At 43.2% G+C, this 12,710-nt stretch overlaps 1 protein-coding gene across 1 annotated transcript in view; it reads right to left on the minus strand.

Annotated features, from left to right (window-relative positions):
* The window catches only part of cadm2a (cell adhesion molecule 2a), a 234,210-nt gene that overhangs the window by 16,915 nt on the left and 204,585 nt on the right, over positions 1 to 12,710 (minus strand). Inside the window, exons 5-7 of the mRNA XM_069667970.1 lie at positions 9,505 to 9,666; positions 9,154 to 9,244; positions 8,868 to 9,046 (exon numbers count right to left, since the gene is read on the minus strand). Coding sequence (XP_069524071.1) covers positions 8,868 to 9,046; positions 9,154 to 9,244; positions 9,505 to 9,666 — 432 coding nt within the window. The remainder of the gene's footprint in view (positions 1 to 8,867; positions 9,047 to 9,153; positions 9,245 to 9,504; positions 9,667 to 12,710) is intronic.

Here is a 12,710-nt window from a genome sequence, read left to right on the forward strand (position 1 = left end):
TGTTATACTGGCTGAAATTTCCCTCTATCCCACTTTTTGGCCCTTCCAGTCAAGGCAGCATGAGTCTGGTTCTGAACGAGGTTTCTGCCTGTTAAAAGGACGTTTTTGTGCCAAAAGTGCTGCTCATGGTGGGTTCATGCTGGATCTAATATAACAAAGAGTTGGTCTGGACCTTCTCTTTCTGTAAAGTGTCTTGAGATAACTTTGGTTATGATTTGGCACTATATAAATACAACTTGATTGATTGCTTGATCCCAGGCAACATGGCAGTTCAACCTTAAAATCCTATTTGTACAGAATACGTAGTCTAACAGAACACCTTGTTTTCCCATTGATCTGTGGTTATCAGTATAACTAACAGGGAAAAGTTAAACTGCAAAAGACCCCTCTTTCCATTCTTAAAAATAATTCATTTCGGGCTAACTCAATTATGACTAACACTGAAGGTCGGTGAAGGTCAAGACACGTGTAATCTTTTAATAAGCTAGACAATAATTAATACAAAATGCCACATTTTTATTTTCTGTTTTTACTTTTTCCTTCTGTTTCTATTTTTTAATTTTATTCTCAGCCTTTTCATTAATTTACATTTTTAATTTCATTCAAATTTTTGCTTTTGATGTCATTAGCATTCCTAATTTTTGTACCCATTTGTCATACGGGGAGGGAGGGGGAGTCTGAGAATGGAGGGGCAAAAAAAAAAGCATCTATGTACAAGCTTCTGAATTTCTGTGGTCTTTCATTTAACCTCCATTTTTGAAAATAACACGATTAAACTTATTCCAAACTGATTTAGTGTAATGATGTTTAAAAAAAAAATTGTGAATTTTAAATCAGATAATTTGAATAAGATACATTTTCAGTCATAGTATAGTTATATAGCTTCATGTCTAAGGTGGTGGAGAAAAGCAATGACACATATACTTCCACACAGTATACATGCTTCCCTTAAAGTCTTCATTGAAATTGTTCATCTGACTCCATTAATATGGTCTATAAAATGCTTCTAACCTGCAATAGAGTTGAACCTACAATTTGTATTTCCCCTGCACAGGAAGACAACTTTATTAAAAAGACAAACGTCACAGGGCCGGTACAGCTCCACAGTTGTTTGCTTTCATCAACAGCCTGAGAAAAGGGCTGGTAATAAATCAAGCAGACACATGAAAGCAGATAGTGTGGTATCCTGTGACTGGGGACGCAGTGGAGGAGTCTGATATTTAGATTCCACCAAGATACACTCAGAGGCCCCGCTCCTCTTGTGTCTCTGCACTACACAAACACACATCAGAGAGGAATTGAGACACGCTGATGAGGAATATCCAACAACGTGTGGAGGCCTGTTATCTAACAGGGTCTTCAGAGAGATGTGAGGGTAGAAGAGAACGAGCGGGTGACGGGAAATTGAAACAAAAGCTTTGCTGGAAAGCAAAGCAGCCGAGGAAAGGTAGAAGGGGAGTCAAGATTCCTGAAGGACTTTAAAGATGGTAATTTGGAGAAAGCAGCTGTGATGAGAGGAAATTATTCTGAATGAATGGGATTGTGAAGCACCATGAATTTGAGAGGAAAGGGGAGAGGGAGAAATAAAGCAGAGACAAGACAGAAGGTAAACGCTATCTACCGACTGAACGGACACAAATGAAAATGGATTAAGCTGCAGAATACTGAGGAGAAAATGTAGAGAACTGGGGATTAACAGAAGAGATCAGTTCCGTCAATGTTTCATATTAAAATTGAATTTTAATGTTTTGCATTATTTTTTCGAGAGACTTTATACTGTTAAATATCTCTGACATGTGGGAATATATTGAAGTCGTCCATCATCTTATTAAAGATGTCATAGATGTAGCACATACTTTTAAAAACCATGATCAATATGATGTATGAGTGACAAAACTCCTATGCATATAGAGCCTATAGCAAGTTTTAAATTGACATGCCACTCAAAAGCTTTGATTGACATATCGCTTTACTTGAGCAGGCATGAAGCCATGTCAGCAGTTTTGTGTCAATGTGCAAAAAGGCAGTATCACTATACCAACTGCAACTCAACCAAACAATGACAATGTTAACTTTATCCAAAGGATGTCTTTGACAGTATGTGCAAAACCAGCAGGACTCTAACCCTTGTCGGATTGTATTATTAAGGGAAGGCAAGATTGCATAGTCAGTACATTCACTAATATGCTACCAAAACTACACCTTCCTAGGAGTTTGTGATATCCATTGCATCTATCTATTTACAGTTGCTCACAGTGAAGCTCAAACATCCTTCTCCCCACTCTCGTCCTCCAGCTCTTCTTGAAGGATCCTGAGGCTCTCAGAAGCCGGGTGGGGTATGCCACCCCCTGGCATGTTCTTGGGCTTCTGCAGGGTCTCTTCTCAGTTTGATGTGCCAAGTAGCCTCCGTAGGGAGTTTTCCAGTTGTCATCTTGGTCAGAAGCCCAAACCAACTCAGCTGGCTCATTTATATCCAGCGCCAGCTCAGTTGGACATCCTTGAACACTTTTCAGAGGGGGGCATCTGGATCAAAATTCTTGAATAAACTCGACAGACCCCTTTTAGTGCAAACACACACTCCACAAAGGGGAATCATATCTGCAATATGACTACCCCGAACTGATGACCATGGCGGATGGTGGGGGAAAAGATCAAAAGCACTTTGCAACAGAGGACAACAGAAGTATCCAATTAAGCCTGGATGCTATCCTAAGGTCAACAAATTGGACACTTTGAACTCATCAAGAAGAACCAGTGGCAAGGAAAAATCTGGCACAAACTAGTTCACATTGACAGCACTAGAATTGTTGGTGACAGGTAAGATCACTTCGACTTTACAAGACTAGATGACTCAAAACGACAACCCAAGAACCAGTGGTACAACCCAACAAGACTTTTCAAGCACTCCTTGCATGACTGGGTATATACAGTCCTGTGAACCCTTCAGTATCTTTGCAAGAGTAAAGAGCTCCATACAGGGTTTGGCATTCTTCTGCAGTCTTCTTTCCAGGACACAGAAACAAGCCTTACTGGGCAGCTTTAACAGTGTAATTATATTCAAGCAGCTGGAGAACTATTGCTGTCTTGTTTTTAAAAAATGGGAACCACTACTGTCCATCTGTCGGTCCAAAGGTGCCTCCCCCAACCTTCATGCAACATTGATGAGGCATGTCAACCATGACAGCAAAACAATATTAAGCAATGTCCCCATGTCTGGGTAAATCGCATCCATCTGGCACCTTATCACTGCAGGGCTTTTACCCCACCACACTGACCTACACCAGAAGGAAGGGCAAAGCTTCCCCTTCTTGCAAGTCTTCTGCCTCCACTGTGTTGGCTTGGCACTGTGAGTTCACAAGTTCCTCAAATTGTTCCTTTTATCACCCAGCAATACCCTCATTAGAGTCAGCAGTACATCTCCCCTGATGAGAACATCTTTCTGGTGTCCACCAGCAGATTCTTGGGTCGCTGCCATGACAGACACCAGTGACCTTCTGGCAGCAACTTGGAGGGGTACCTCCCTGATGAATGGCCCACTCAAATACCAAGTCCTCAACTTCGCCCAAGATGCAGCAAGTTAAGAAAACTTTTTTACATGTCAAGATCTCTAAGATTTTCGCGATGCATCAACGCTATTATTGAGGTAATAATGTTCAGAAACCATGCCTTGGGTGGATGGTGTACGTGATAGAGGACAGACATGGCAACTTAATTTATGCTTCATATAAATGATTTAAAATCCATAACCACGACTCTTTTCATACCGACAGCTGCTGCACAAATTGTGGAACTCTCAGCATTTTATGCCTCCCTAACATTTCTTTTCAGCCTTATCATAGATGACACCCCGTTATTCATATTTTATATCATAATGCTATAAAGCATTATATCAACAGCCGTCTGCAGGAAGAGATTCTCTAAGAACACCAAAAAGTGATGTTAACTCTCTGAAAAGAAGCTTTTCAAGTCAGAATTCTCCAAGATTCAACTCAGCATTAGGAGTCGCGATGTGACGTCTCCAGAGGCAAGACATTTTCAGTCGGACATGACATTTGCTTCTTTGAGGTTTCCAGGCACAGAAGTACTGAAGTCTTTGAAATGCCAAGGGGACAGTGGACGGAGTATTTGAACAGCCGGACTTGTCTTGCATAAAATGACCTCGATTGTTTTAGGAACTCTGCAAATCTGAATAATGTCCTTAATGGACATGACATTGGCCATTGGACAGAAATAGACTTTATGCTTACAGTTCTAAAAGGGTAAAAAGAAAGTCACCAAAGGAAGTATCAGAAGAAAGGGGAGAACTATTTGTCTCTATATATTTTTCCAGTTCTAATTGTCTCAATGTGTGTCCACATGAGGCAGAGATACTGACGCTTGAGCCACAGAAAAAAAGCTGTGAGAGAAGTGATAGGACAGAGGGAAGTAAGAGGGAAGACACAGTAGCATGCTGAGGGGGCTGTGGAGATGCGTGGGTTGGTACTATACCTCTGTTGCCAGTGACTGTGGGGTCTGAGTCGTGGGTGCCTAATAGAGCGGTGGGATCTGGAGGGATGGGATGTAGGGGGGGAGTGGTGGATGGAGGCGGGGTTGTGGGGACGTCTGGTGGAGGGGACAGACACATATACACAAAAACAATAAAACAACAACAACAACAACAACAAAAACGAAATCACAGGGGGCAGTTAGATACTATAAAAGAACACAAACAACTCAAATTATAACAACGTGATGGTAAGAGAAAAAGGGGTAAATAATGACACAATTCTAAGCATCAACACAGGGTTGTTAAAAACGCTCTAAAACACAATAATGTTTACTGTTAATGCAAAATGATGCGCTACACAGTATATATTCATTCAGCCTTTTTTGGGGTCAGCAAGGCTTTTTCATTTTGTGGATCACAGCTGTAAACAGGATTTGTTTTGAATAACTATAAATGTTCTGCTTAATTCATGAACCTTAACGGCCTACATCACTTCAAATTGGGTATCTGCCAATTTAAGGCCTCTCATGGTTGACTTGTAATGATTCTCTTTGAGTCAGTGTTCACCGGCCGTACTGAAAGAGATGCACGGTTAAATAGCTGATTTCTAATGCACACTTCTGTGTGAAACCCTTTGGCAGAAACCGTATAGAGCACGAGGGCTGCAATTCGTAAATTACACATTCATCAAGGAACAGACAGGAGCAGACGTGGACTTGTTGGTGGGAGTCGCCTGTGGGTATATCTTAGGCAAAGTGCAAAATGTATTTAATGTATTTAAAGTGTAATGAGAGAAAAATGTTGTAAGTTGACTCCTTCACATTATATAAGAGTCCCAATGCTCTATATTTCCCTTATCATTATGATATCAAATGTTCTGTCTTTGAATGTGAGGATCATTAATGTAGAAAGAGACCTGGATCTACTAATATGAAGGGATGTCTATGATGGGTTCCCGTACTTGGAACCTCTCCACATTTCAAGGCTAAGAAAGCAAGGGTTAAACCAAATCTGACGAATGATATTCCAGGAGGATTTCAGGAAGCAGTCGCCAAATCACCATTACCATTTTTAACTTCTTAATAATGTTCCAAGTGCTTCATCCAAGGCAGCGTTCCTCACTGTCACGTGTTAACGACGCAGGAAAAAATGGCACTGAAACATTGTGTGACAAACTTAATGAGGTTACACTACCACCTTGGCTTTTATGTGTAGTCACTCTGCTTTTAACAGCGAGCTAGAGGCTTTTAATTGGCTGCGGTACTCTCTCTCAGGGCCAGCCGTCCCGCGTGTCTCGGTGACATTTCAGCCTCAGCGTGAATCACTACGCAGCTAAGTACATGTCTTCAGGAGAGAGAGGGGAGAGAGGAAAACGTCTCGCCGTTGAAGGGGAACCATTAAAAAGGTATTTTCCAAGAATTATGGCCGCAATTGTAAAAGGCTAAAAGGTGTGCTAATCACTAATGAAGGGTGGGAACAGACTGGGTGCCATTTCAAAAGAACAAGTAATGAATCTGGATGGGACACTTTGACCCTCCCATACCCAATTGCCTTTTTTGTGGCGTAGGATTTGTCAGCTTAATAACATCACTGTCATTAGGTGCATTGGTTATTCTTGTTGTTACATTCAGCTGGCATTTGAAGGAGTTGTTAGGCGCACACAGACTATGGCTCGAGGGGCAATTAGGTGGGTGAGTGCGAAATCTCAGGAATATGTGAGGAAACGAGTGAAGTACGCTTTATAAATGGAATCTGACAAACCTGGTTCAGAATATTAAATGAGAAACACATCTTTCAAACTGGTGATCCTAATCAACATGTTGCTATATGGTCGTTTTACCGACATGCAGATCAGTCTCAGCACATTTTCTTCATTGCTTCCCTGTATGTGAATTCTGCTTATGAACCTAACGTCTCAGCCTTCGTATAGGACGTACAGGGACGAAGGAAAAAGTATTATAAATATACTTTCACTCACCTGTTTTGAGTAGTGCTGGGAATTGCGGCTCTTTGAAGTGAGCCGGAACGGAGCCATAAGATCAGAGGTGAGAGTAATTCGCCATAAAGGGGAAACTTGGGCACGACTATAAAACAGAACGGCTCTTACCTACGACTCGGTTCCCGCCGTTCGCACCACAGAGCCGTTCAAAAGAATCGGATCGCTCGCGAACGTCTCAACACAAGTTTTTTTGGTTTATCTCTACAAATACTCTCCTAAATGTTCATCAGGGATGGTTTGAAAATGTCTTCATACAGCATATACAAAAAGTGAAGCCACTTTACATCTCAACATTTGTCTTGTCACAGTAACTACTGTGTAAGACTTCAAATTAAGAGGCGTCAAGTTGTAAAACACTTCGTTTTTAGCTCGTCCTTACCTTTATTAGACTCATTTACATTTTTACTGAAGAACAATGTAAGCCATTAAAACCGGCTACCCTTCATTTGGAAGATGAAATGATATTTATATGACATTTACAGTCTTATTTTGAATCTATGGAAGCACTTCACCGTCCTTGCTGTCATTTGTGTAATGACTTGGCTTTAGTCACAGGATCTTTCTAAGAGTCTCTTGTTGGAGACATAAATAACCTGTATGCCGTATTATTCTCCTGTAATCAATACACCATTGTGGCTAGCATACAGAATATCCACCTAACAGTGTGGACAGTGAACATGGGCATGTTCCAGACAATATCACACTTTCTGCACGTGGCCATAGCAGTTATGACTTTGCCAAAGTACGTGTGAACACGTCCGTGTGTGCAGTCTATTATTAGTCTGTATCTTACGACATTGGGGGTTTGCATACACGTTTATTTTAACACGGACCCTTGCAGCTCATGTACATTTGTGCGGACTGTGGAGTGTCTAGATATCTGGAATGTGACTAACTTAAAGCAGTAGGGTACATTCACGTGATGGATATTCACATATCTCATAAAATAATTGAATGTAACTTCTTGGTAGTATCGGTTTCCCTTCCCCCAACGTGCCACTTATGATCCAGAATCGCATTTGTAGCAATTAGATTCCTTCATTTCACTGACTCCAGAGGTTTTCACGTGTTGCCGCAGCCTTGGCTTCGACCAGCATAAAGCACTTCATGAACTATTGATAGTAACCTTGGTTGCATCCTTCATCGGCTCCACATCTGGTTATTACTGTAGCCTCTGCAAGGACAGTCAAGAACGTACTGGAAATCACTCATGCTCCGTTAAAGCATAGCCGTCGGCACCTGAGAGGTTTATTCTGTAATGTTTTTCATCAGATTGTGTCTAATTTTGAACAGGAGAGCAAATGGATCCCCCGAGGAGCATGTAATAATAATAATGTCATGTTTTATTGATCCACTTAGGGAAATTCTCTTTTGCCTCCAGTTGCGTGGTCTCTCTGTGCAAAAAAACTACCTGCCTTTTCATCCCTCATCACACACTAACTTAGCTCCTAAAACAGAATGGAAAGAGATGCGTCACTGCCCTTTATAAAAAAGAAAAAGCATTATTACTTAATTCCAGGAGACAAATGGCACTGGAGAAACTATCTGTTTTCCCTCACACTGAGCCCCTTTATCCTCCACCTCCTCTGGCGTTGCTAGGAATTACTTATCCTTCCTGGTGATATTCCTGACAATGCAGCACTAAATTCTGCCTCCCTCACACATTTTTCTCCCGCAGTGTGAGTGTGTGTTTGTGTGTGTTCATGTGTGGAGGATCTGGGACGCAGGTTTATTTAAGGAAAGGCGTTGGTGGCATTTGTGTCACCTGAGGCCCTTATTCTCCCTGTGAGAGACGCTACCACTAATCACTCTTAGCACTGATGCAGTATGCAGATCTGGAGGTATTATAATCCTTGTTTGTGCAATGGGGTGGAGATTAATACTCTCAGCTATTTATTTGTAGCATTATTTGCGGCGATGGCATCCTATTGCAGCTTTTGTTTTTCTTATAGGTTCTTCATCCAGGGCTGTGTCCAGGGCTTCGCCTGGGGTGGCACGGGCCCCTCAAACTCTGATCGGCCACCCTAGGTGTGACCGCATAATCCTAAAATGTGATCTGCCCAGCTTTCATTCAACACGTATGTATAGGGATATAACAGCTGTATCATACCTTGAAGTCAGTAGTTAAAGAAGATATTAATTGGGAGACAGAAATGTACATTATTTGTACAGTTGTCTGCGCACAAATACTTCACGCCCCCCCTGCATAACTCAGTACCCCACTTGTGCCACCCCAGTCAAAAACATCAGGACACGCCACCACCTTCATCCTTCCGTGGTGCCACATGAGTAGCTCTTAAAATGTTCCTTCCGTTCCTTTATCTTTAGCCATGGTCACAAGAAACATGATTACCCACACATCAGCCTTCCCTCTGAACTCACCGTAGACGTAGAGTACATATTCGGCACTGCTGGTCCCTAGGTGGTTGCTTGCTTCGCAGCGGTAGGTGCCATTGTCTGTCTTGTTGAGTGAAGTAAAGGTGAGCTCCCTCCCATCCACACTCATCCTTTCCAGGTCAGGAAGTTCAGCGCCGTCCTTTGTCCACACCACAGGATCCGGCCTGGGAGGAGAGGGGAGGTGAAAGAGAAACAAGGTATACTACTTGTACCTGTCTGAAGCATTATATAAAAGGCTGACATGAACTGATACAGAGTTTGGGTGACTTACGAAGGGTTTGCTTTGGAGACACACTCCAGCTTTAAGACTTGACCCTCCTGAGGGACAGTGAGGGAGGACGTGATCTCCACACGAGGAGCGTCTAGAGGAGACAAATGGCTTTTCTTGAGGGTAGTTCATATTGAATACATTTAAATAAGCATTATATAAGTATCCCATGATTGTCTTGCTCCAGTATAAACAAACACAAACGATGTATGTACTATAAATGTAAGTAGAATCTAAGGTAACAGGATCCTGCAGCCACTCTTTAGATGTATTTCTCTTCCCCCCTCTTGTCCACGTGTACACTCCACGTGTGTGTGTGTCTCAGTGTGTGCATGTCTTTGTGTGTACACTCACAGTGGACGTCCAGTACTTCAGTGGCCTGCTGTGGTGTCTGTGTGAGAGCCACATGGTCCACTTTGCAGGTGTAGGCCACTCCATCATCATTTCTGTTCACGTGCAGCTGCAGAGAGCTCCGTACCGTAAATGTCTTCCCACTTGCGTTCACCTCTTTGGCACCTTTGGAGAGAGTTGCATACTGTCACAGATGCGGCACATTTATCTTGCAAGGTGGGATGGCCACACACCAACGTGATGCCCCCGTGTTCAACATTTCACTTAAGCCCTGCTTTACAGCTACAGTCAGACTTCAGCAGGGTATTATAGCCATATTTTTTCAAGGTTATCATGCAATGCAACAAGCAGCTAGATGGAAATTTCACAGTATCTTTACACTGGTTAGATCTTGGTTATAGTTCTTATAAATTATGCATTCCTGCAAGAATTCTGGACTGAAAAAGAACGAACCAAAAAAATGATGAAACAAGCAAAAACAACCAACACACATTTCCCTGTATGCTGCTTAGGCATCTCTACAGTAAGCCTCCAATCTGGTCAACAAAACCAATCTGCATATCATTCTACTGCAGGACACTTCATCCCAGAATCTTTGCCAATGGCCTCTTGGCTTCACCGCTCCTAAACTACGCCCGAATCTAACAATCATGTCATTCACTTCCACATTTCTCTCCATTCCTTCTACCTGACAAACAGCCTCATTGGGTCAAAAACATAACCAGGGCCCATCAGACGTTTGGCACCGGCTTCCATCAGCCTTGTTGCTAAGTATCATTACGCACGGTCCTCTCCATCTGTACAACCTGTTCTCGGAGCTTTCCCTGCAAACACCTGCCTTGTATTACCGACCAAACAGCTGATCCACCTCGCTTTGCCCATCAACAACCCGATCAGTGCCAACCCATTGGACAACCAAGCTTCCGCAGATTACCTCACACGACGTCCTGAAATCTGGCCTGCTCCTCGATCGCGTCATTCCACTTTTTGCTTCATTTGCCTCCCCGAGCGAGTCAGGCCTCGGATGAGCCAAATGTCTTGATTAAAGCTTCTCATGACACCAATTCTGACCACCACATTAGTGTCCTTCAAATCTTATGGGTTGTAATAAGTCATCATCCCTGAAAGTAACGATGTGTAGTAGGTAGAGAGACCTTTTTGAACTGGTAGGTCAAAGACTTCCTCAACCCTCATCGCACTGTCCCTCAGCTCAACACTCTGGTATCTCTGGTATCTGGTCTTTGCCCTGTCCAGATAACCAGTTTCAACCGCATTGAATATGACTGAACCTAGTATTCTCCCTGCCTGTCCAAGAACGCCCTATGATTCCAACAGTTTCATCTTGTCTACTTGTTTTTATCATCAAACTGTCATTGAATTGTGAAACTTCCTCCTCCTTTGCAATCCTACACATTCATATCTGATTAATTCAAGAACTGTGTCTGTTCTCAGGTAGCAGATGACATCTGACAATATCTGCCAATTTTTGAAGGAGCCCCAGCCCACACATTTGACATGAATGTTCTCCTAAATCCAGGAACTGTTAAGTATGCGTTATGTAACACAAACTGCCCATCCTCTTCCAGACCACACACTTGCACGTAAGCCAACAGTCGCATCGCACCACTGCTATTTTCGCTCATACCTACAAGCTGTTTCACAATGTATTCGCTTATATGTGTCCACCGTTAAGAAGGAAGTTTATACCCATCCTTGTGAGTTCAGCATTATACTGTATTTAGCTGTCCAAAGCTTATCTCTGCATTCAGGTGCTGCCCTGCTTTGTAAAACCACATCCCTTTCTCTTCTCTCACCCAGCAAATTCAAGAAAAACATCAGTGTATGCACAGCCTCTCTCTCTCATGCTGCCCGCCTTTGTTTGTTCCTCCTAAAGAGACTGTTTACGCTCCATATCCTCCTCTCCTCTGCGCTCATCTGCTCCACTTTCCAAGTATTCCACCCCACTGTCTCCTCTCCCTCTCCATCCTGCCAATCAACTATTCCGCTCAGTCACTTCCCCCAACCGAGGCAATGAGCCCGCCTCCCCTAGAGATGAATGACTGACAGGTCTGCAGCGTTAGCAACATCCATCCCGACAACAGGAGAGAAGGGAAAATGGCTGGGTGTCTTCACAAGAAAGAAATTGCAGGAGACAAAGGAAAAGGGGAAAAGGAGTGGAGGGCTGGAGAGGGAGGATGTTGAATATCTAATATCATGGCGCGCTTTAGCAGTTGCAAATGTTCTCCGACTATTTTTTATTAGTTATTCCACGTCCTCATGGGCTGCTACTCCCTGCATCTTTATCTCTGCTTCACTTAAACTTGTCTCTCTCCCTCTGCTCTCCGTCTTTGTGCCTGCTTCCTCTTCTCTCTTTTTAGTATCTCAGTGTTGCGTTATTAATAAGTGTACTCATTAACCTGTACACTACACAATTCAAGAGAGACTATGAGATTGAATTAGTCATATTATAAGCTACATTATTCATGTATGTGTGAATGATCTGTGACTGTTTCATTTGTGATGTTTTCTTGGATGATATAAAAGCTCTGTCTCTATTTTCCTCTGAGTTTGGTGTTTTGCACGGCCCCTTGACTATTTCTTTGCAAGATACTTGTGCCCTAATGATAAGGATAAGCGCTCAGTGAAGAAGCCCCTCCCCCGTGTTCCCTTATCCCACCCAGCACAAGCTGCATTGCTAACTTCAACAGATCCAGGCTCCGTTCGCCAACTCCAGGTATGTCCTCATGAGGCAAATGACAACGTGTTTGAAAGCAGGTGCGCGCTGCAGAGGTAAGTGAGGAAAGCGGCCGAGCAGCGGAGGAGCAGCCCCGCCTACTCCCCGAACAAAGTATCCAGAGCCGTATAGACAGAGACTCGTGTCAGTGGAGGTCCAATATGCTCCATGATCCGCTATTCCGATGTCCCTACTCTCTCTCTCTAGGGCTGTCACTCAGTTAGTCAGTCAGTCAGTCAGTTACATACAGACCCTTGTTTAGGGCTGACCCCGGCGGTCAGCCAAAAACATAGAGAGAAAAGTTTGCAGAGCCAGGGTGAGGTGACCTGTCTGGGGCTAACACTCACCCCCGCCGAGTTAGGCTGTACGCTCTACCTCCCTCTACTCCCGCATTTTCATGAGGGAAGAGAGGAGAGAAGAGAGAGCAACTCAAACTTGTAGTTAGATGTGCAGCGAGAGGCAGCACATCAACAGG

Source organism: Semicossyphus pulcher, unplaced genomic scaffold, assembly GCF_022749685.1.
Source record: "Semicossyphus pulcher isolate SPU_LCO1_2020_fin unplaced genomic scaffold, fSemPul1.0.p SCAF_10, whole genome shotgun sequence".
NCBI classification, from domain to species: Eukaryota; Metazoa; Chordata; class Actinopteri; order Labriformes; family Labridae; genus Semicossyphus; species Semicossyphus pulcher.